Source organism: Pieris brassicae, chromosome 12, assembly GCF_905147105.1.
Source record: "Pieris brassicae chromosome 12, ilPieBrab1.1, whole genome shotgun sequence".
NCBI lineage: Eukaryota > Metazoa > Arthropoda > Insecta > Lepidoptera > Pieridae > Pieris > Pieris brassicae.
The window spans coordinates 3,655,427-3,679,529 of record NC_059676.1 but is presented as its reverse complement, the minus strand read 5'-3'; the positions used below and the strand labels follow the sequence as shown (position 1 = coordinate 3,679,529).

At 32.3% G+C, this 24,103-nt stretch overlaps 1 protein-coding gene across 1 annotated transcript in view; it reads right to left on the bottom strand.

The window, feature by feature from the left end:
* Nucleotides 1-4,847: 4,847 nt before the first annotated feature.
* Nucleotides 4,848-24,103, bottom strand: part of LOC123717217 (zwei Ig domain protein zig-8-like) — a 32,576-nt gene continuing 13,320 nt past the window's right edge. Inside the window, exons 3-7 of the mRNA XM_045673103.1 lie at nt 23,501-23,709; nt 15,448-15,658; nt 14,615-14,742; nt 8,465-8,633; nt 4,848-5,700 (exon numbers count right to left, since the gene is read on the bottom strand). Coding sequence (XP_045529059.1) covers nt 5,579-5,700; nt 8,465-8,633; nt 14,615-14,742; nt 15,448-15,658; nt 23,501-23,709 — 839 coding nt within the window. The 3' untranslated portion in view covers nt 4,848-5,578. The remainder of the gene's footprint in view (nt 5,701-8,464; nt 8,634-14,614; nt 14,743-15,447; nt 15,659-23,500; nt 23,710-24,103) is intronic.

Genomic DNA, 24,103 nt, shown 5'->3' with positions numbered 1-24,103 from the left:
GGATTACCTATAAGTTTTAGCAATATGTTTTATAATCTTGAAATATTTACTATGACTCTCGCGATAGGTATATTTATATATGTCATAGTTAAAAGCTAGGTCCACTTTATAAACTGATAATATACACGAGCTAGTTTGTATTATATTTTTCTAGCCAACTTGCTAAAGCTACAGTAGTAGCAACAGTGTAAAAAAACCGTAGATACCGTTTTTGCATTAGTTCGAAAATAATCATCATATAACATTTTTTGAGTAAAATTATGTTCTATAATTAATTAGGCAATTAGGCTTGTTAATTAAACAAGTAATTCAGGCAACTTTTAATTTCTTTGTCTATAAAGTGTTTACTGATCTCGTAGATTAACGAAACCCAAACGGAAAGGGCCAGACCCTTGAGCTATAGCTGATCTGATAAAATTTCCCAATTCTCACGTAACGTAATAAAGAACAACATTAAATAACAACAAGCCAATGTGATCTTTCGCCCAACTGAATAACACCTAATTTCCTGGCACGTTAAGTGTTTGAATGACCTGCTAATTTACTGACGCCTTGGGGGATAATTTCCAAATTATAGAGTATAAGCTGTAGTGTTAAGCGGGATACAGTAGTAATCAGTTCGTTTTATACCGGACGTAGCTAAGTCCATCTAAATAAGGATAATTAAAAGAAAATATGAGCTCGGCTCGTGGCTTAGTCTAGAATTAATGTTAACATAACATAGAGTAGCCAAGGGAATATTTATTTTTGTAGATAATGTATTCTGTGCGCCAGAAAATTAACATAGTTTCTGAAAATTCACGTTAAATGTTGACTTTAGAATGTAAAGATCAAATTGTAACTTTCGTTTAATATCTTATATATATTCATTACCGCGAAGTAAATATTTTGTAATCATATGATGTTAAGATAGAAGAGAACTATATTTAACTTATTTTTTTATAATTATTTGACCTTTTTCATAGTATTTGTGGGCCAATTATTTAAACAACAATATTTAGTTGACATTTTATATAGTATAAACCCTCGTTTAGATGTTTAGTAAAAATATTTATTTCGTATAGACATCTTTGGATGAATTGTACGCTACGAAGTTAAAGTCGTTTCTAGTCTCTACAGCCGGCGAACACTGTATACCTGTGACTGTGTGTCTATAAACTTTTTGTTAATAGCTGTATTTAGCCGTACCTTAGTATTTCGAAGTCCAACGCATTATTAAAGCTCGCGTTATGTCATAAAAAATAAATGTTCTGCTGCAGCGTTGGCTTCATCGTGCGACTCTCATCCTTGAGGTCGTGAGAAAACCGGCTTGACCAAAAAAAAACGACGGCGTGTGTCAGGTATAGAAGGCTGATCACCTATATTATTAGATTGACATGCGGTCATCATTTATTTTATTTTTATATATCCATATTACCAATTACGAGAAATTAAAGTAAAAATGAAACTATCTTGCTAATTATGATATCATCGACGGGAACATTAAATAAAGTTAAAGGTAATAAATATTGTAGCACTAGATATTAGTGCCCACGGTTTTAAAGTAAATATAATAAAATTCCTATTTTGATACGTCTTGAGAAACTTTTTATTTCAGATCTACGAAGTAAACATTGATATTCTTAACGTAAAATTATACTTATTCCAACAGCTTAAGGAAGAAAGTTCCGTAAACTTTTTTCATCTAATAAACAAAGAGATAAAACCTCTTGTCACTCACGTAACTTCACGGAAACGTCATTATCACAGTTTAGTCAATTCGAAAGTCGTTCGTACGTACGTCGGTCGTACTTTCGTATATTGCGTATAATTTATTATATATTGGTCTTGAAAAATAAATATCGAATCAATAGTGTTATTGTCAGCTGGCATAGTCGTTTTATATACTTCAAAATTTTTAATACTAGTAGATTAATTGATTGGCCAATATTGCTAGATCTATAAATTAACGTACAAGGGTTAATAGTAATAGTGTCTCTCCACTCTTTAACATTTTCTTTATTTAAAAAAAATACAAGTAATTCTTTGGTATCAATACCACCGAAAACGTAATGAATTATCTAGCTCACAGTAACCACAAATGCAAGACTTCTCAGCTAAATCAGCACTATTCACGCGTAATCCGGGATAATCCATGGGGTACCCCAGGGCCTAAATGCTTTAGAATATAGATTAAATTTAACGATGTGATCCCAATTTCGGCTTTTAGCCCTCAAACAATTTAATACTTGGATAATATTGCATTACATTTAAAACCTTGTGACCGGCTTAATGTGCTGACGGTTTCACCTCTTGGGAATATTTAGGAACTCTTAGCGAAAAGGTTGCCTTAGAGGGTTAATTTTTTTGTTTATAAGACGTTATAGCCTGCCTTTTAGTAGAGATGCTTCTAAGTTATGTCCAACGTTATGTTAAATAGTCGAGGTGATCAGGGGGCTGGGAATTTACAAACAAAAGATTAAACGATTGTGTGTTCCGTTTAATTGTATTTTGTCAACAGCATCTTTAGTACTAAACATCCAAAGTCCATTATAAGTAGTATTATAACACCAAAAATACTAATGTAAAAGCTATTGTAGCTAATTAGAATAAGCCATGTTGGTCTAGTGGTTGATCGTGAACTTAAGGTAGTGCGTTTGACCACCTGCTTCGAGCACCTACGGATTTTAGTTTTATGTACGCAATTAAAACCTATTAATATTGTAAACCTATACGAAAAGTCAGGTCTTGGCAAAAAATATATCGAAGAAACCTTGGTTCTCTTTAAACTCGGTTTACGAACTACAATTTTTATTTTAGCTAATTTAATTTAATTTTAATAAGCCAATTTATGATTTAATTATTATCACAAAATTATCATTATTTTGTATTATACAAAGAACAAGTAATTGAAAAAAATTTTTTTTTGATAAATTAACATATACTCGTTAATTCAAATATGTTTTTAAATAACTATTTGAGATAATCAAGTTCTCAGAATGCAAGGATTATTTAACTTTTTTGGCGCAATTTTTGTTGTAAAAACATAATGGAATTCATATTAACTTTTCACTTCACTTTATAAACACTTGACAAAGCAGTTCACGTATAGGTTGTGCACTGACGCTGTCTCGCTTTTTCTCGGACGTATCGGCCGATGGAGTAGAAGAGAGATAAATGCGACACAAGCCAAAAAGCTCAGGCGGAACGTGACAATGAGTCATATTTTTTCGTGCTTGTAGCCGACGTACATCGATTTATAAGACGTTATCACGTCAAAAATCAATCGGTATAATGTCAGATGCTCCTAACATGCAAATGTTTTATTCATTTGATTATTATTAGCTTATTAAAATCATCAAAAAATACATATACATATTTAGTCTAACTTGATCATGTCACATAAAAAGATAATTTAAAAAATGATTTTAGATTTACGTTTGATTTAACTTATAGAATAAAAATAGTAAGAACACAAATAGCAAACCCAGTTTCGATCGGGTAGGTTTCGATTGGGTCCAACCGAGCGTGCTCCGCCGCCGGCAAAACTCCCGCTTCAGACGTGAGGAAAAGCTGTGAATAACGGTGTAGAACACTGCTTTTAAACTTGCATAGCTTTTTTAGAACGACTGTTATGAATAGAGTCACAGCTTAATTGGTTTCCCGTCACTGTTTAAGCTACCTATTGTATACTATATAATATAATATTATTTACAAATACATAACCTAAAATATATTACAATGAACATTGAAAGAAAACTCCTATGTCACGTAATATTTAGCAGCGCAATGTATGTAATAGATAAAGTGATAAGTGCAAGTGTTCGATTTTTAAATTTGCCTTGTTGCCGCAACAAGTAAAAGGGAATAAAATTTGAATTTCATATAGCAAGTGATAGTCAGGGAAAATGTGTGAGAATTTCAGTATACAATTTAGCAAAAAGGTGTCAAGAGAGTTGAAATAAATAGGTGAAAATGCTTGAGTAGCGTATTTACGTCACGTGAAAGAATATACATAAATAAACACGCCTTGAGTCCCTAAAAGTTGAAAGACATTTTATCGTTATTTCTATGGAGATCTCACAGAAAGAGTGTTTTAAGATGTATCTTTATTAAATGGCACGGCTTTTCATTCAATATATATAATTAAAATTAAAAACAAACTTTTAGGTTTACAAATTTGGAGTTTAATACAAAATTAGTAATTATCATGTAATATCGTCAGAAATATAAATAATTGAAGAATTTACAAAAAAAACTAGTTTGTAATTTAAATTAGGAAGAAGACTTTTCTCAAACTTTTGCTTACCAGAAACTTGTTTGCTGATGCAATTTGTTTTGATTTTGAACCAAGTTTGTATGGAACTCTGTCTTTCTAGTCACTTAGAAAATATAACATCATATTATTTTCCAATATTTTATTTAGTCTGTATCAACAACTTACAACTTACAACTACTTATATGGTAGAAGAGGAAAATTTAATTACACAGTGCGGCCTCACCATCGGCAACTCTTATATTATATACCTTTATTAATAAAACCGTTATTCATTAATAAATGAAGTTTTAAGTTAGCCAGCCTTAAACATATTTAACAAAAAAAAAATTCAATTGCCTATTTCCCATAGTCCATGGGTGTGGTTTACACTTCACCAGTGGTCCAACTCAGATTTAAGATAATATTCTGTACCTCGTTCTAAGGATACGTAGAAAATAAGCAAAATAAATATTCGTAAAAATAAAATGGTTTTGTAAGTAATAAAAATATTTTTAAAAACGTATCGTTTATTGAAATCAAATTTGAATTGATTTAAACAATATCACTAGACTATAGATATACTACATAGAGTTGCTACAACAGTGGAATGGAATCAAATTATATAAAATTATAATACCCTGAGAAGGATATAATCCATGCATTAGCACAGATACTAATTTCGATGTCTTACATCATTATACAAAATTTGTGACTGCATTATCGGTACAAAAGGTGTTAAAATAATTTTGCGTATTTCGTTAATAAACATCTTGAAATTTGGTGCCAATTCCGTGTCTTCTGAGCAATGACTTAGTGCTTTGAACAAACCAATGTCAAAGATTCTTTATCCAAAATGTGAGTAGGGCTAGGGTCAAGTTGATCGGCCTTTTACCTGCCACTTAAATGATTAGTTGAAGGAATTGGTCTTCAATCTCATGTAATGTAATGCTATTTGTATGTAACACACACAGGCTTGCTTAACACCTGCGCGGACACTTCCTCTAGCCAATTGCTTCCAGATGCTTCCCCCTGCATGAATAAGTTTAAATAGTTTCTTCAGAATTAGCACCAAATACATTACTAACGAAAAAATGCATGATTTTTAACAAAATGTTATATATTACTAATATTATTTTATTAATCTGCGCTAGAATGTGTTTTCCATTTATATACTCTTTAGATAATATTTATTTTGTATTTTTATATAAACTAATAACGCATTAACGTATTATATATTTAGACATTACAGTCACAATATCACATAAGTACAGGGTTTTAATTATTTACAGAACATACTTTACAATATGACGTAATATGTAAAATTTATTAACGTTTTTACAATTAATTACTTATCACTAATACTGATATACACCATTTGACAAAATGCAATGCACCAATTAAATGTAAGATTGATGACAGTCTGAATGAATGAGCTTTTCCTTGCATTGCTGCGGGTGATTCACCTAGAATGAAAAAATATTAGTATACATGATTTTCAATCTTTTGTTTTCTATAGAACGGACAGGAGGCTCATCTGATGTTAAGTTATATACATGGACACTCTCAATGTCAGAGGGCTCGCGAGTGCCCTATGTTCTAATCTATTATATTTGAAAGTTGGAGGGCATGTCTATGTTGAGAGGATTATAAGACGTTTATTAATTTATCTGTAAGCCAAATAATGGATATCAAATTAAATTAGAGATATTGGTCTTGATAGAAGATACACTTAAATAAATCCTAGAAGGATACAACCTTGGAAAGTTTGCAGGCTCTGGTCAAGACTTGTATATAATGACCGTTGATAACTGATAACCAATGTACCGATGGTAAATAAAAAAATAGTACCAAATAACATTTACTTTTTTTAGACTACATTATGCAGCGCTGGGTGTAATTGTTTCTGTTAAATTTGAATTATGAATCGACGTTAGCAGTTCAAGAAAATAATACAGATCCAAATAGACTTACGATTGCTAACATATACTTTGAAACAATTTTAGCAGCCTGGATTTATTTTATAATTTCACAACCTTAAAGGCTGTAATAAGGAAGTTAACTTATAAAAGTCAACATAAACGGTACTTTAAAAATAACAAGTAAACAAAACACTAATGGAAATATGGCGTTTATTATTATCAACAGCAATAAAGATACCCACCGACCTCGAACACCTAAATAGAGGTTTATCTCAATACTAAATATATTTTAACCTTTATGAATGGTAGTCATGAAACACTTAAGCATTCCACACAAAATGAAAATGAACGAGCGATAAAGCTTTATGTTGCGAGAAACGCATCAACGTTCATCAAAATTAAATTTACTGAAAAATTTTCATTAAAATTCAAACAAAATGCATATTCTTTAATTTTATGATATATCTGCAAACAACATTTCATTTTTAAATCGAGCGTCCATATGTTATGCTTACGAATCAAATGTTTGGAATAGCATTTAAGTTTGCTCTTTAGAATGAAACTTAGTTCGAAACTAGAAATTGAGTATGCATTTTAGTTTAGTTACAAATGCATATGAAATTTATTACCATAGTACTTTTGAATCTTTGTGTATGTTTGGATCCAATCATGATCTCTGAAGGCATATTAAATGAATTTCGAGTAAAATTAGAAGTAACGCAAGTCCACAAGAACTTATACGTCATCACTATTATGCAAAATAGCGGTAACAATTTCAAAGAGTTGTAAGATCTTAATTAAATAATCCGAAATCGATAAACCTTTCATTTACTAAAAATAACTTAATAAGTTGTTTGATTCTCCTAATTATTTTTTGTACTTTTAATATAGAGTGTATAGAAGAGGAGGCAACGAGTTGGAAGCTCAACTGATATGAAGTGATACCGCTACCCGTAAACATCCCGCACAACGTCTTAGAATTCTTGCTATATCGTTTCTCTACAAACTGAAGTAATAAAACTAATATTAAAAGCGTTGATCGGTAAGCAATGCTCCAAAGTATTTCACGTATCATTGGACATTGGCTGAAATTGTTCCAGTCTTGCCAAATGTTCGTCCAACCGAGTTATTTACTTAACTGGTCAAAATTATAACTTTTATTGCTTTTATTTTTGTATTTAAACTTCAGCAAATGCTACATTTATGATAAAAAGGGTAAGAAAATTCTGAATTCTGAATCTGATAAATTGAGAAATCTGAGAAAATGATAAATTGTTAAAAAGATCTCGCAATCTTGTATTACATTGTCGAGTAGTTATAGCGTAAATGTTTTTTTTTTTCATTTATTAATTTATTTCTTCTAATTCCGATGCAATTGCAATGCAATATAATTGTAAATAAATGCACATATTGTATGTACTACATTACACACTTAAAATATACCTTATTCCCTTTGTTGATTATCCATAAATATACGTTATTTTTATTTTTTGATTATTATTATTATTTTGTATGTTTCTGTGTATGTGTTTCGTTAATATTACATTTTTTTACAATATTTCTTATAGATTTTCTATTATAATATGATTGTGAAGGTTTACATATATAACAGCTAAATATAAAAAGATTAATTCACAAAACCTATCAAAGAAATCAACATAACTATAAAATAGAAGCTATGTGAGAAACGTCACTAAAACTAAAAGCCCATCTAACTAGGCAAGAGGCATGTCAACAGACTGCTCTTCAAAGAGATTGGAACGAGGCAAAGCATTGCCAGGGGGATTGCAAAATATATACCGTAACGGCCTATTGTGGTTCCGAGTGCTTTATAAAAGCTATATGTATATATTGTTTGATTAAAACCTTTACAATCATAATTCACGGTGCTGTATATTTAATATTCCAGAGGGATATAATTGAATAGCTAAGCGTCGGTTAGGAATAGATGGTATTCAGGTCTTATATACTTTCGCAATTTTAAATGCTTTAATAACGGCTGCCAACTTTAATATAGGTTTTTTCACCATTATATTTTCAAATTCGATTAGTTTTGTGTCAACCAACAATAGGTAAACTATTACTAAAGTAAAATGCAATTTAACGAAACGGCATTTGTTCAGTGATATTGATTTGCTTTGACAAATAATGTTATTTTTAGAAATAACTTAATTTGTCAATCTCATGAAAATGCAACCTTATTAATATATTTTTTTACATTCATTGGCGAGGTTGTTACTTGTTAATTGTCTTCTCCTAGTTTGTTCCTAAACAGGATCTACCATTGAATAAAACAATAAGGACATACCAGTTAGAACATGTACCCTCACGGAAGCTGACTGCGCATTATCCGGTACACATTCGTATGCACCTGCATCTGAAGTGCGCGCAGCCTGCACCAATAGCCTACTGCTGCTATGGATCCCTTTTTCAGTCACCAATGATATTCCTCCACGAGTTGAATCGAAATTTATAGTCTGAAAAAGAAATACAATTACCACCTACAATTTTAGTATTAACAGAAAAGATTTAAAATTTTGTATTTTTGTTGTATGTGACGAATGGAACTCAAAAACTATGTCAAATGTAAAATTCTTCAGCAACCAGACAATATCCCTGAAAAATATAGGCTTTATTTATTTCTAAAAAAGACGGAAAATAAGTTGTTTATCACTGATATGAATGTTCGGATGAAAGAAAGGCTTAAGACAAGAACTCCCAGGGAACAATGTTATTTTAACTTTTGTTACTTTTTACATTTTATGCCAATAATATGTTAATAAGGAAAGAAAAGATTTTTACAGGATATGTATTCTAGAACCGAGTGTTTTGTATTCAGCGTGTAAGCACAGATTTAATCACTGTCTGTATAATTACGATTTTATTGACTTTTTATTGAATTTTTGAATACAAGATAAAATATTTTTTTAAATATTTAATCAGATTTTTTGTAAAGAGAACACAAAGTACAAAAACTCCTAAAAGTTGTATCTTATTTTAAAGAGAACAATTAATATCCTATCAAACATTTTAGAGTAGGTATAATGCAATTCTCGTATAAACAGATACTATTCGATTCCGTAAACTGACAAATAAGGTAAAAGAAAGTTTTATATGACCACTCCAGGACCACTCTATACTTTCCCACGCAATAAACTCTATCGAGTGATTTATAGATTTAGTTCTATTGCTCTAGTTTTAAAAGTAGCAATTTATTAAATGTTTTAAAATGGAGCACAATGTATGAAACATTTCGGAATTTTTGTTTTCCTTTCGCTGGAATATTCAATTTCGTGTACATATTTGAAGTCGTACTTTAAGTTTATTTCAGTCACGTTAATACGAGGAAGACTCCATATGTTTTCCTCGAAATAAATTACTTAACATCACAGACTAGAGTGCAGCTAAATGGGAGAATATGTGAAAGAAGAAATGCACTTTTAAAATTAAGATTTTTATATACTGGCTTCCGCAGCGTTACCCACATGGATTTCAAGTATTGCGCAAGATTTTTTGCGAAATATTCAATTCATCTCAATTTACACAAACCATCGTGATAACTGGAATCATACAGGTTAGGGCATTTTTGTACGGTTTCATGAATACCATACAAAAATTGATTTGAAACTCTCTAGGACGGTTTAATTGAGTTAATAATTTCAGTAATTAATTTTTCATTACGCCCATGTTCTATATTCAAAATGCCATTCATAATTGCTACAGAGGAAAAATGTACTAATCACTGGTGTCAAAAAATCAATACCTATATTAGAATAATATTGTTACGAAGACGGGTCGACTGCAATGTTTCTTGATTTTTCCACTACTTAGAGGACTTTTCAGCAGGCTGTAATATGATTTCTGACCGTTTCAGGAGAGGGACAATCACATATTAGAAAATTGTAATTTCCATAATGTTACCCTAGTTTTCAGGAAGCTGAAACCTTTTTACAGTCAGTTTCAGAACATGTATAGTCGATTGGTGCAGTTTTCAGGAGACCCGTTTTCAGGCGTTTTCAGGCCTAGGTATACCCCTTTGATGAAGGAATATTCTAGACCGAACTTTCTAGGTGTGAGACAAGGACGAAATGATACGAGAGAGAGAGAGAGAGAAGATCAGATCTTTCTCGAAACTAGACTGAGCACTCTAGAACGCCGTACGACAAGGACGGAGCAACGTGCGAAAGAGACAAAGAGTGCGGACGTTCTAGAATTGTGCAATCGCTACTCAGTAGCAAGCCCGCCTAGAAAGTTCTCGAATATTGTTTAGAATTATTCCCAGGGATATATAAGCGAGCCGAAACGCGACTAGTCGCCTTTAGTTATGAATGCGATAACACGAGAGGAACACCGATAAAGTGCGAATAAAGTGATTACAAGTGATAAAGTACTGTGTGAAGTGTGCATAAGTTAAGTAATAAGTGATTGTTTTTGTGTGTTATAAGTGCATCTCTGCAATTAATTTGTGCTCATAAATTCCTCATTGATTACCAAGAAATAAACCCTCGTAACAATATAAAGCTTTGAACTGAGTTTTAGATGACAGACACGTGCAAAAGTGTAGCGCATTATTATGCCTGTTTTTTCTATTTGATTTCACGTATCTGGTAATGCAGTTAGTAATTATTTATATATTTTTAAGGTGAAGTGGGAATAAGTATTCTATACACATGTCTTGAAGTGTAGGTTTGATTTTGGTGTAGTGCTTCGTGACACTCCAGTATTATTTTGCTGTTTGTCTTTTTGTTTCCGAGCGCCATATGCACGGATGCACTGTCGGATATGAACTTAATACACAAGTCATTAATTCTTAACTGCTGCATCGCTGCATGGCTGCTTCGGTTAAAGCAACGCATTCACATTGAAAGATCGTACTCTGTGTACCTAAGGGTAGGTGTATGTTGATGTTCAGATTAAGAGACAATATGCCAGCCACACCCTGTTTTCGATCCATCTGTCTATATACGTAGCTCATTCAGAGGCGACTGATCATGTTCCTCTTCTCTCAATTTTATATGATATTTCCTGTTACATATTAGTTGGTTAGTAATTCTATCACATGGCGCAGCTATAAAAGGTTGATACACTATTGCCCTGTTGAGAATCGCTGTGTGTGCACTATAGTGATTTTTTTCCATAGATCTAGTACCATAAGCCTTATGGCAGCTAGGGCTGCCTCCTACTGTACGTGTAGGTCCAGAGGTACGATCTGCAGGGCTATCTCCATTGTTGCAGTTGGTGTTGTTCTCATGCAACCGCTAGCTTGTCTGCTACAAGGCAAGCTTTTGGAAGCTTTCAAGTTTCGTAATTGCCGTTTGAAGCTATTGGCCTGATTATGGCAGTATATAGCTTTATAGTTATTTTCACACCGAGCATCTTTTTGTATTCATAGAAGGCGATCGTTGCTTTGTTTAGTTTGTGTTCTAGGTGTTTGTTCCAAAGCAGTTAACTGTCCAAAATCACACCTAAGTACTTGATTTCATTCTTAAGTTTGAGAGTGTTGAAGAGTTTTTGAAGTCTGTGCGGTCCAAGAACTCTTCTGTTTGTAAAGAGTATTAATTCTGTTTTTGATGGGTTGACAGATAGCTCGTGCTCATTGCACCATCTCTCAATCACTTTAAAAGCCCTTCTCATGAGGTCACATAAGGTGCTTTCAAAGCTCCCCGATATTATAATAGCTATGACGTCCGCATATGCCAGCGTTGAGTTCTATAATAAGCTCGTTAATAACGAGGCTCCACAGTAGCGACGATAGGACACCTCCTTATTCATTCTATAAGAGTTGATGACACTTCACATGTTTCTAGTGCTCTGGTTATGCTCGTGAAATTTGTTTTGTCTAAAAGCGCCTTCGATGTCAATAATGCCTTGATGCATCAAGGGGTGACTGCTTTAATTTCAGAGAGTTGCCAATGAGAAACGCGACGTTGTGGAGTGATGAATCCGTTGATTTGCCTGAGCTGTAGGCATGTTGATTTGGATGCAGGAATTTGGATAGCGATACCCGGCTACGAATCTCCAGGTCTCACAGCCTCTCCATCATTTTTAAGAAGAATAAAGTGAGGCTTATGGGCCTGAAGGATTTCGCCTAGGTATAATCCTCCCTGCCTGGTTTTGGGATGAATATGATTTTCACTTCCCTTCATTTCAAAGGTTTTTAAAATTAGTATAGTCAACATTTTAAAAAAAAGGGCCATTTCTTTAATTATTATTAATCTTTTTTGTAATATTTAAATAAACTTTATTTAATTGGGTAATGCGTTATAATAAAACTTTCAATGTATTAAATACCTTTTTTTCTATTCTTAGTGTCGTTTCGTCTAAGACGACAGATAAAAAAAAATTAAAGATTTTTACTTGTTACGCCAAAGAAGTATAACTTCTAACGCGTGTGCATAAGTACACGTACATGTTCATTATTTTTAATTGCGTTCGTCATAAGGAGAATGATCTTCAGCTCCATACAAAAATGTAGTAAAATAAATAAACTTGGCGATTTTAAGAAATGATCTTCATTTCGATTTGCGAGGTAATAAATGTAAATTTAGAAGCATTTCATTTCATTTAATTAATTTTCTTTGTGACGTTTTTAACTTTGTGTTACCTACTTATAAATTATATTTTGGTTTTTGACCAGCCATTTAAGCCATTTGTAAACAAGCAGTAGGTACACACGTTGAAAGTTGCGCGTTTTAGCCACTAGGCCTACATTACTCTGTATAAATGAAAATAATATTTATATAGCCTTTATGTTCCGAAACTCTCTAATCTGTGATCTATAATATATATTGGAGTGCGGTGTGCCTCTTGGCAAAGGCCTCCTCTAACCCTTTCCTGGTGGTACTGTTCTATATTCCTTGCTCTTCTCCAGTTATAGCTGTTATTTTGAGTTCCTCCCTCCCCTCCTCCCTTCTTTTGCGTTGTCTGCCTCTTTTTCATATTCTGTCTCAAGGATACCATTCCGTCAATATTTTGCTCCATTGTTCATGGGAGCATCTGACCCATCCATCTCCATTTCATTTGGTCTACGACTAAGGTTAGTGAGAATGTCTGTCACCCCTGATCTAGCTTTAATTACTTTGCTTGTTTAATTTTCTTATTCTCAGCATGCTTCTTTCCATGGCTCTTTGGCAGTGTCCCTGTGCTGGTTAAAGAGTGCCCAAGTTTACTTTATATATTTTTCAGCTAATAAATCCAACATAGACGCAATGTCGTCTAGGATTAATTTGTTTGCGGGTGGTAGATTGCTTCATGAAGCAGATAAACACAGCATTCGCAAATGAGTTTTAAAACTATCTAGGAGTATTTTGTCTCTAAATATTCAAACTTTGTCCATTAGACTCTTCATTAATCTTTAGCAGGAGATACTATCAACAGTAGTAATTGTTTAATAGCATACTCACCATACTGTTTTTACAGCTGTTCGTAAAGATATCTAATGATTGCTTTATCAAACTAATATTTTTTTTGATACATAAGTGTTACTTTTATTCGTATAAGCTTCATACATTTGCATTTGTTTTCTTTTATTGTTTTTATTAAAGCTTTATTAATTAATCCATACAACCAGTAGTTAGTTTACATTCCTTAATATTAGTAAGTATTTTAAGTAATATTAGTTTTTTTTCTTTTTAGTGGTCTAATTTTTGTATGGCCCCTTTTAGGGCCTCCTCCATATTTTTCCATTTCTTTTTGTCTTGAGCAAATTTGTTTTCTTAACTTTATAATTTTATTTTCCGGCGTTCATTTAATTTATTAGAAAACAACTCAATTGTTCAGTTTCTTACGCCTTTTTTAGTAACATGATATCATTATTGGTGAACAAAATTACTATTTTAGGTGGTATACAGGATCACAATTGTTATACAAGTATCAATAACAAACGCAGTTATATGTCTGTGTCGGTTGTCTACCTCATTAGGTACAGTTACGTTGAATAGCTTAAGCAAAGCCATAAATCTAAACCATAGTTTTAAACTGGCTAAGAACTGTCACATTACACACAAACAAATGATATATTACTGTAATATGAATTTGCGGAAAGTTCCTTTTTGCGCGTTGTTTCGTTCCGAGGTCAAAGTTTACGAAATCTCATTAGTTATCAATTTGACAGAAGCTGTGAACTTTGATCTTTCAGCGTGATAACTCTTGTGTTATTTTTATTGCTTTGAGAAGTTTGTTTTAGATTAACGTTCTGATAATTGAAGTTTTTGAAAATTAAAATGCTTTAAGACATGCATAATTATGTGCGATTATGAACTTGCATATTATATTAACTGTTAATATTTAACATTTTTACATAAACAATTTACAGACTATGAAAATACATACATGGTATTGTGTTTTGTTTTATTCTGTAAATAAAAATTCGACAAAGAAATCTGAACGCAAAAAACATCGGGTTATAAAAGAGGGTTTTAATTCACGTCACTGTTGTGTGTACCGGTTCTTTTTATACCTTTCCTCTATGGCTCCAGTTAATGGCGTTAGGCGGTTCGGGAGTATGCCTTACGATACACGTGAGGTTTATAGTTGATCCCGCGTAGATGAATAAGTCAGAACCGCCCATTATTTCGGTTTCTGGTTCTGTAACAATGATTATTTATATAATACCTGGTAATGTTACTTACAGAGTTCCATTTTAATATAAAGTCTTCATTGTAGTCGTACTTTCATTAGGTTGTATTTTCATGTTCAATGTTTATGTAAATAATCTGCGAAAGTTTTTATAAAACTTGGTATGTTTTATACTCTTTATATAAATATATCGCGACACCATTAATATTTGCTTTCCCAAGTAATTTTCCACATTTCAAACCTCTAATAGAAAGCTTTAAAAGCATTCATATATTCTAAAATTTATTATAAAGTCTAATAACGTATTTTCTAACCGTTGACCGCAGAAAACTCATTTCATAATTTTAATCGCTGCGACAAACATTAAATATAGTGTGAAAATTATAATTAAGTGTTTTGACGAAAATACTGAATTACATATGAAGGACACATACACACATATATATATATATATATATATATATTATAATACATTATATAATTGTTTAATATATATATATATATATATATATATATATATATATTGTTTAAAAACCAATACTAAGTGTTACGTCATCAATTTGTTACTATGGTAACCAATCTTAACTTAATAATATCGACAACAACTTTAATCCAACTCAATTAATATCAAATAATAATAAGACCATCATTGTTTACGTCCTGACGTTATCGAAAAAGGCTCGAAAGCTTTATTAAAAACTTAAACGTACTGACCAACAATACTGAGGTAGACGGCGTGCCCAATAGGTGGGGTGGTAGAAATTTGACACTCGTACTGGCCGGAGTCGCGACGTTGTGGGCTGCGGATACGAAGCGCCCATTCCTCGGAGCGCTGTTTGTGCTGCGCCTCAAAGCGCTGGTCCGATGTGTACGTGTAGCGGCCCACCGTTAGCAGGTGGATATCGCGGTGACGCACCCATGATACCTAGGATTTCTAATCATTTAGTACGTAATCTACTTTACTTTAAATCTTTATCGAATTAACAGTAGACTCAATTACAAAAAATAAAAAAGTTAGTAAAATTAAACAATTATATTAATTAAAATATATTCTTTGTTGTTCTATAATATAATTCATTGACTACACTACAAGAACATAATTTGAAGGCCCTAATCACATCATAAATGATAAATGATCTCTATAACAATTATAACTAACAATGTTATAAGCACGTAGTTTGCTGAGTTCTTACCACAAAGCCGTAGCCATTAGCCGGCCAGTTCGAAGATTGGCAATAACAGGGTGACAACCCGAACTAAATGATCGAGGTACCGGGTCAAAGGGTCACTAACTTAAATTACATCACTGAGAACTTAACGATCTCCTTCCTACAGCTTAGATTGAGGAGGGTTTGACTAATGATTCGAAATAATTGAAATTATTGCGGCTGATTTTAAAGCATTATGCCTTTATTAATGGCAGGATCAAAGGTGTATTTTACAAAATTTATGTGGTTCTGCTAGTTGAACTAACTAACGAAGAGATGCTTAATATTGAAAAAGTATATAAATTACTCGACAGTTTTTTATACTTTTTTTTATGTAATAGCAGGCAAACGGGCAAGAGGCTCACCTGATGTGAAGCGTAATGAATACTAATTACATATCAGAGACAATCTAGTCTAGTAGTAGGGAATATAATGTCATTTATTTTATTAGAATAGCAACACCACGAAATATCATAGATATCTTATAGGTTGTAAATTGTTAATGTTTCAAAGTCAATTTATTAATAACCCGTTGAATCTATCGCTTAGTTCAGTTGCACTCTGATCGGCGCCTACGCCGGTCTTGCCCATTAATTTATTTTAAAATAAAATTTTGGACGACGATAGTAATAAACTATCTGGCTATCATTTATAAGCATGATAAAATGTTCGTATGAAAATGCTTTCAGAGTAATAAATACAAATTATCTTTCATAATAATTATTTTGTATCATCTTATATATATATATATTATATAAAATTCTCTTGTCAATGTACTCCTCCAAACGGCTCGTTCATAAGAATCGTGAAACTTTTTATTCATATTTAGTATGTCTGAAAATCGGCTACTATCTATATTTCAAACCCCTAAGTGATAAGGGGTGTCCACCCCAAATTTTAATTTTTTAGACCATTTTTTTTTGTTTTTATTTTTTTATGATTCAGCAAACAAAAATACATGCAACCCTTGATTGTCACCCCGCTACAATCAACCGCTATTCTTTATTATAGTAGTAGATAGGTAATATTTAATTATTAAATAAGTAAAAAAATGTTTCCTGGAAATAATATACATGACAAAACGACGTTTGTCGGGTCAGCTAGTAATGAATAAAATTATATTTAACGTTAAACATAATGAGTAGTTTTACTTTCCGAATAAGCTCAAATTAATTCTATTTTTACTTCACAAATTTTTACGTAGCTTATTGTGAAATAAATAAGATGGCAATTTATAGCCAGTCTATCACACTCATCGTCAGAAGCTACTCAATAGCTGCACAATGGAGGCAATCTATCGTTATGGCTCACATCCTATCATAATACATATTACATTTTGTTATATTTTATAGTCTGTTAACATTATATCGAAACGGGATTACGAGCGAATTGTGTTGCTTTTCGATTATGTAACACGCTGTTTGATGTGTTTAATTCTATTTAAGTAGTGAATAATTTTCTAATTGGATATGAGTTTTTATATGAAATTCATTTTTAGAAACTCGACTGTTATAAGTTTAGTTTGCTTAGTTCCGTATCTAATAACATACTACTAGATTTATAAATTTCTTATATCAACAAATATAAGGGATATTTAAGTAGATGTACTAATTAACTTTGCTCAGCTGCTATATTTACAAGTTACAACGATTCAATTTTTAAATACATCACACAGTAAAACATTAGCCTAAACAAATGCTGCCAGCGTTAAAGGTACTCTGCCACAGGGAACAAATTTATAAATTTGTTTTAATTTTATTTTTATTAATGTTTACTATTATTATGTAGGTTAAAAAAATTGAAAAATATTAAAAATAAATAAATGCGTATTGGAAATAAATTACCTAAACATATTTTGACTGCTTAGTTTGTCTGTTACATGAGGATTAGCTTCAATTAGGACAATATAATATGAGATAAAGTGGACTATTGTGAATCAGATCATTGATTGGATGGATGGATCACAAGGCAATGGATTACCAACCGCATTGAATTAGCAGTGACACTCCTGTTACGCTGAACGTGCCGTCTAATGACTCAAAGAGATCGAAGATGTGGAAGAGATTAATTCATCGCCAAGAACTTAACGCTTTACAACATTCGCTTTTCAAGCTATCAGCATAGATGCTATATCGATTTATATAGAGGTTACGTGCACAGAAACATACATATTTTTAAGTCGAAGTAAGAAGTAGACATGGGGAGAAATTGGCTGTGCCAAAAATCAATCTGGATCTGTTTAGAAAAACTCCTTTTGTATGGCAATTAAGGTTTACATTAATTTACCAAAAGAATTAAAAGATCTTCCGACTAGAGTCTTAAAAACCGACTGGGTGTATTACTTTAAAAAATATGTATTATTCAATAAATGATTATATGCGTGAGACAGTGTAGTTGATATAAATTTAATAATGTATGATATGATATGTACGATACAAATAATATAAGAATTGACCAATTCATATGACTAATAATGTAAAATGTAATAGTCCTTTAAAGACAAATTTGCGCGTCAATGTGTGTGGCAGAATATGCGAACCTATATTGTACCATATTCTTGCAATAAATTATTATTATGAATGCTTGTGTGGTGCAGTAAGTTGACTTCTTGGCGTCTACGGCAAATATATGAAAATAAATTGTCTTTGATTAACTTCGAGATTGAGTTATGTGAAAAATTTATTAAATTTAGTATTGATATCCGTTTAGTAAGATTGCTAAGAGTCACAGCATATTTTTTTATGTACCAGAGGCAATCGAGCAGGCTTTGATTAAACTGCTAATGGCCGGTTATGGACATCTGTAAGGAGGGCTAACAAGAGTTACCGATTTTTTAGATGTATGAATGGTATCATTTTCTTAAGTAATAATGGTTCAGAAAACCCATTACTGGCACCTGGTTCCAAAAAGAGGTGGTGCACGGCTGAAAGTATCTTAAAAACGTCATGTTGAAAACTTAAGTTATTAAAACACTTATTTTATAGCATAATGAAATAACTACACACACTTATGCACATATATTTAATATTGAGAACTAAAGATATTATTTTCAAAGGCTGTATACATATTCAATAGATAGGGTTTTTAAAAACAATTCCAACTGATAACACAAATATTTAAGACTCAAAAAGTACAAAGTAAGATATTTCAGTGAAATAGAGCAATTGTGAGAGCTAAAGTAAAAAGTTTAAAAAATCCTTCAAGTCGCGGAGTGCAGCTGACTGATAAAGTAGTTGCCAGGTTTGCGAAACGTCGGCAACATTTTTTATCTCAATTGCTACAAGGGTAGATAGAACATTAACGCTTGAAATTAAATAGATCTTCACGATTTATCTGAGTATATTCTGTGCTATTATTTTGTTATTAACTCAAAAGTCTTATATTGTGTTATTCTTACATATGTTAGTCAAAACTTAAACGCTTGATTGATAAACGCATTTATCTTTTGTTACAATTTAAATTCAATTATATTAATAATTTCAATTTTCGTTTTGATATATTAATAAAACCGACAAGAAATCAGTCGCGCTTTAAGAGCTTTTTTTATATCATACGAGGCTAGGGGTCATAATGTTAACATCAAGTTAACATCACTGAAGTGATACCACCGCACATGGAGACTGTCATTGACAGAGTGCGTTGTCGGCCCAAAGCTCCGGTTCTCACGTTTTTACATCTGTTTTGTGATCATTTTTTTTGTAATAGACAAGTAGGTTGTGAGGCCCCTGTGATGTTTTCCTTCACTATGTGAGCAAGTGTCAAAAAGACGCATGACAGAGAGTCCACTGTATTGGAGCCCAAACCAAACACTGCTATATCACGCTAAGTAGCGTGAATTATAAATAACGAACTGTGTATGGAAATTACCAAACAGTTTAATTACTAATAACTCTGAGATTCTAGGTTTGCTTACAGACATATCAGTAATACTGTGTAGAAAGGTTTCAACATCTATGGAACTATGGTGAAAAGTTTTGACTGAAACAGATTTGGCAAAATGGAAATCCCTTAATGTACTCCCATCGGAGGTTATGCAGCCACTGCAATTTATAAATACTTGTTGTAAATTTAGTTGCTTTAATTTTTTTAAGTAAAATATAAATTCTGATTTTTATCCGCAATAGCAGTTTTACTTGACAAAACTTATAAAACAGAAAAAAATAGTGGCGCTACAACGCCTAGTTTTTCCCCAGATTTCGTTATATATTGTTACTAATAGGCAAGTTGGTGGTTAGGCTTGACACACCAACTTTCTGGGTCTAAGGCATGCCGGTTTCTTCACGATGTATTCCTTCGAACGAATATTGTATGCTCTTATATAAAAGTCTTTTGGGTCACATCTCGTGAAACAAAGAGGACATCAATTTATAATAAAACTACATTGTAAAATAATAAGAAAAAGTCTTCCAAAATACCGATGTTCAAGTTTTTCTGTCCGCGGCAGCAAATACGGTTATCCAATATTGCTGACATAGAACTGCCGATATTTGAAGATCGAACAAACATTCGTTTACGTGTTTGACAAACTTCGTACGGTTTCATAGGCAAACTTACGTGAAATAAAATATTACTTTATCCGGCTTTAATCGACTTAAGTGCTTGATTTCACTAAACTTTAATCAACTTTAGCGGGATTAAATTGCTTAAGAAGTGCAATTACAAGTTTAGTCTTATATTAACAAGGTTTCTTTTGAAGATAGTCTCGTCTTACCGATACTTTTTAATTTAATATATTAATTGCTGGCAACAAGGTTTTATTGATGTTAGCGAACGATTCGTGAAATGTTAAAATGACGGATTTTAGGAGATAATATAGTATAATAATTCAGCAGTGTTGTCCTAGTGGCTACAGCGTGTGACTCTCGTTCCTGAGGTCGTAGGTTTAATCCCCGGCTGTGCACCAGTGGACTTTCTTTCTATGTGCATTTAACATTCGCTCGAACGGTGAAGGAAAACATCGCGAGGAAATCGGCTTGCCTCAGACCCAAAAATTCGACGGCTTGTGTTAGGCACAGAAGGCTGATCACCTACTTGCCTATTAGATTAACAAATAATCATGAAACAGATACATAAATCTGAAGCCCAGACCTAAAAAGGTTCTAGCGCCACTGATTTATTTTTATAGTATAAAATTAATTATTTTATTTAAGAGAAACTCGCGTTTATCCCAAGGATATTGTTTAAAATTTAAAATTAGTTATGGACAAGTTAGAATAGCAAATAAAATATCGATTTTTTATATATTTTATAAAAATCTTAAGGGCCTATATGGTCGCCAATCTCCAAAAGAGCACATTGTTTCTTTCCATTTTTTTCATCGTTTCTTGAAGTATGGCAATTGGAAAAAGTATATGGTGGAGTTGAGTAGTTTATATATCCATTTTGAAAGTGATACACGATTTAAAGGACTTCGCATGATAGAAAAAAAGTCCAGACATAGCCAAATTTTGACACTTGGAATTCATTTTATTACGAAAATGTTTATAGAATATGATTTTAAATTTACACGACATGTTTTATCGCAAGTCGAGTAATCCATTTCAGAAAAAAACTATAAAATCATATTAATTGAATTTTTTATATCAATGTTTCATAACCAATTGTTATTACGGACCGGCGTGCCTCAGTGCTCTCCATTGCGTTCCGCAGTCCACCCCGAGACAGAAATTTCTACTGGGATAGGGCCTTAAGTTCGCATTTTAAATGCGCATTGTTTATCACTACTTATATATTTGCTGAATCTATTATGTATGATTATTTAATCATTCTATTCGTTGTTGCATTATTGAAGTGCCTGCGCTATTTTTTTGTCTTCACCAGCTGGTTATTTGGCCATAAAACACATTTAACATCTTTTGTAATTTAACTAATACGGTCAGCTGTATTCCGCTGTGCTCCGCTGCCGTGCGTGCTCCGATTATTTTCAGAGATTTCCGGTTATTTTAATTAAACAACAATGAAACATATCAACGACTTTCCGTTGTGTTGTTTAAATTAAGAATTCTACTTGTAACTAACTAAACTCACTGTTAAAAATAGGAAGTACGCCCAAAATTCACACATAATGAAACTGAACAAAAGAAAATGTCACGTAAGTCGATTGGCTTGAGGAGGCGTGACGTGCGTCCCTATTTCCCAATGGATAATAATCACCGTCTTTATGTCCCAATAGATAAGCAATGAAAATTAAGATAAGAAATTTGTCGCAGTAGATACTGAGTAGCTTTTAGTAATTGTTCGCTAAGGTTCAATTAGTTTTTACTGTGTTCTGTAAAGAAACTATCATGTACCTATTTATTTTCCAATTACTCTTGTTTCCTACAGATGTACTTGCACTGACAGCCGTACTGGGAGAGTACTTAAAAATTATAAGTATGTATCCAAAAACGTTACTACTCAGCTATGAAATTTAATTCTTTTAACGGCCAATTAAAGGTATAAGAAGCGAAAAAACCGAGGTCAGCTTATATAAAATCTTTATAATATACTCATCTCAAGCGCTAAAATAATACATAATTAACTATATTTACAATATAATATCTAATTTATATAACAAATGACATATTCTACATAAAGCTTAGAGACTTTCTAAAATATTGTTATTAAATATTAGAAGTCGTTTCGATTTCTTTCCCGATATACCCCAATGGGTAAGCAATGAAAATTTAGATAAGAGAGAACAACTGCCAAATTCACAGCCTTCATTGCCAAGTCACTCGAAATTTATTCCTTACATCTCTGATTAGTATGTGAATAACATGACTTAGAAATTTGCCTAGATAGTCTATCGTAAGAAAACTTATTCTAGGAATGACTTATTTATTTTTCAATAAATATTAAGTTGTACATAAATATGATTAGATTTTTTTCTTTACGGTGATTTTCCGCATCTCCTATAACATATTATTTAATAATATGTTTTTTCATGCAAGCTGGAGTTCAAAAACCAGTGGTGCTATAATCTCTAGATCTCGTCTGTTTTGTATATTTTTTTTTCTTAATAGGCAAGTTGATGGCAGGCTTCATACTTCATACACACGCTATCGATTTATAAGTCTAGGACATGCCGGCTTCCTGACGAAGATTCTCCTTTACCATACGAACTAGACTCAAATGTACTAATAGAGAGAAAACTACATGTTTGCATATGTTATTTAAACGATCTGGGTCTAATTAACGCTAAATGAATTCTATATGAATCTTAATCTTAAACGAACAGCTTCAATTTTTAAACCGTTATCACGTTTGCTTACAATAATTTATATGGTTGTGTCGTCATTAACAACATTATCTTGACTATTAATCAAATTAAAAATCTACTTATATATATATATTCTATCAATGTTTGGAAGGAGGAATGTCGAAAAGAATATGTGAAGAGAAGCCAGAACTTAACAGTTCCTAGGAAATATATAAGTAAAATTAAAATGTAACATTTAATTTTACCTAGTTAAGCTAATTTCCGCTTTACTATACACGTTTTTGGTCGTGAAGTTTTACGGGGCCATACGCTTAGTTCTTTAAAATTACAACTTGACATAGTTACTCAGAATACTCACAGTACGATTTTGAAGGTTCTTCACTTTGCATAGAAGTGTAACCGGGTGTCCAACTAGACCGGTCACATTGTCTGGAGTGCTGGGGTCAAAGTATGGAGATCCCGGTGTTTGTGGCCAGTCTTCTAAGAACTCCGTTCTGAATCTTCGGGAAGACTCCGATACGGAATTTTGTTCGCGTGATCGGTTGCTACTGCTATCTTGGTGGCACACTGAAAACAGTAGAATATCATAGGTGCTGTGAGAATATTTTCTTAGCACTTTTACTATATGTACCGGGTATTAATGTTCACTTGGTACTCAAAGATCATTGTTGACATTATAATATAATAACACATACTGAAGAGCATGAATTGGCTTAAAAATTAAAATATTTGGTCAATATTTATAGAAGAATTACAATTAGGATTGGTTGATCTTTCCATATAACTCATTTGCTTATAAAAAAATTTAGGTTGCAACATTCAGCATGTAGAACCATAGTTCTACTTGCTGTCGTTCTTTAGCATATTAATTTCAATAATTTACTTCATATAACTTTTTACCGCAATGTTACTTTGTAAGCTGAGGAAACTATCATATTATAATGTTTAAAGTTTGAAATTA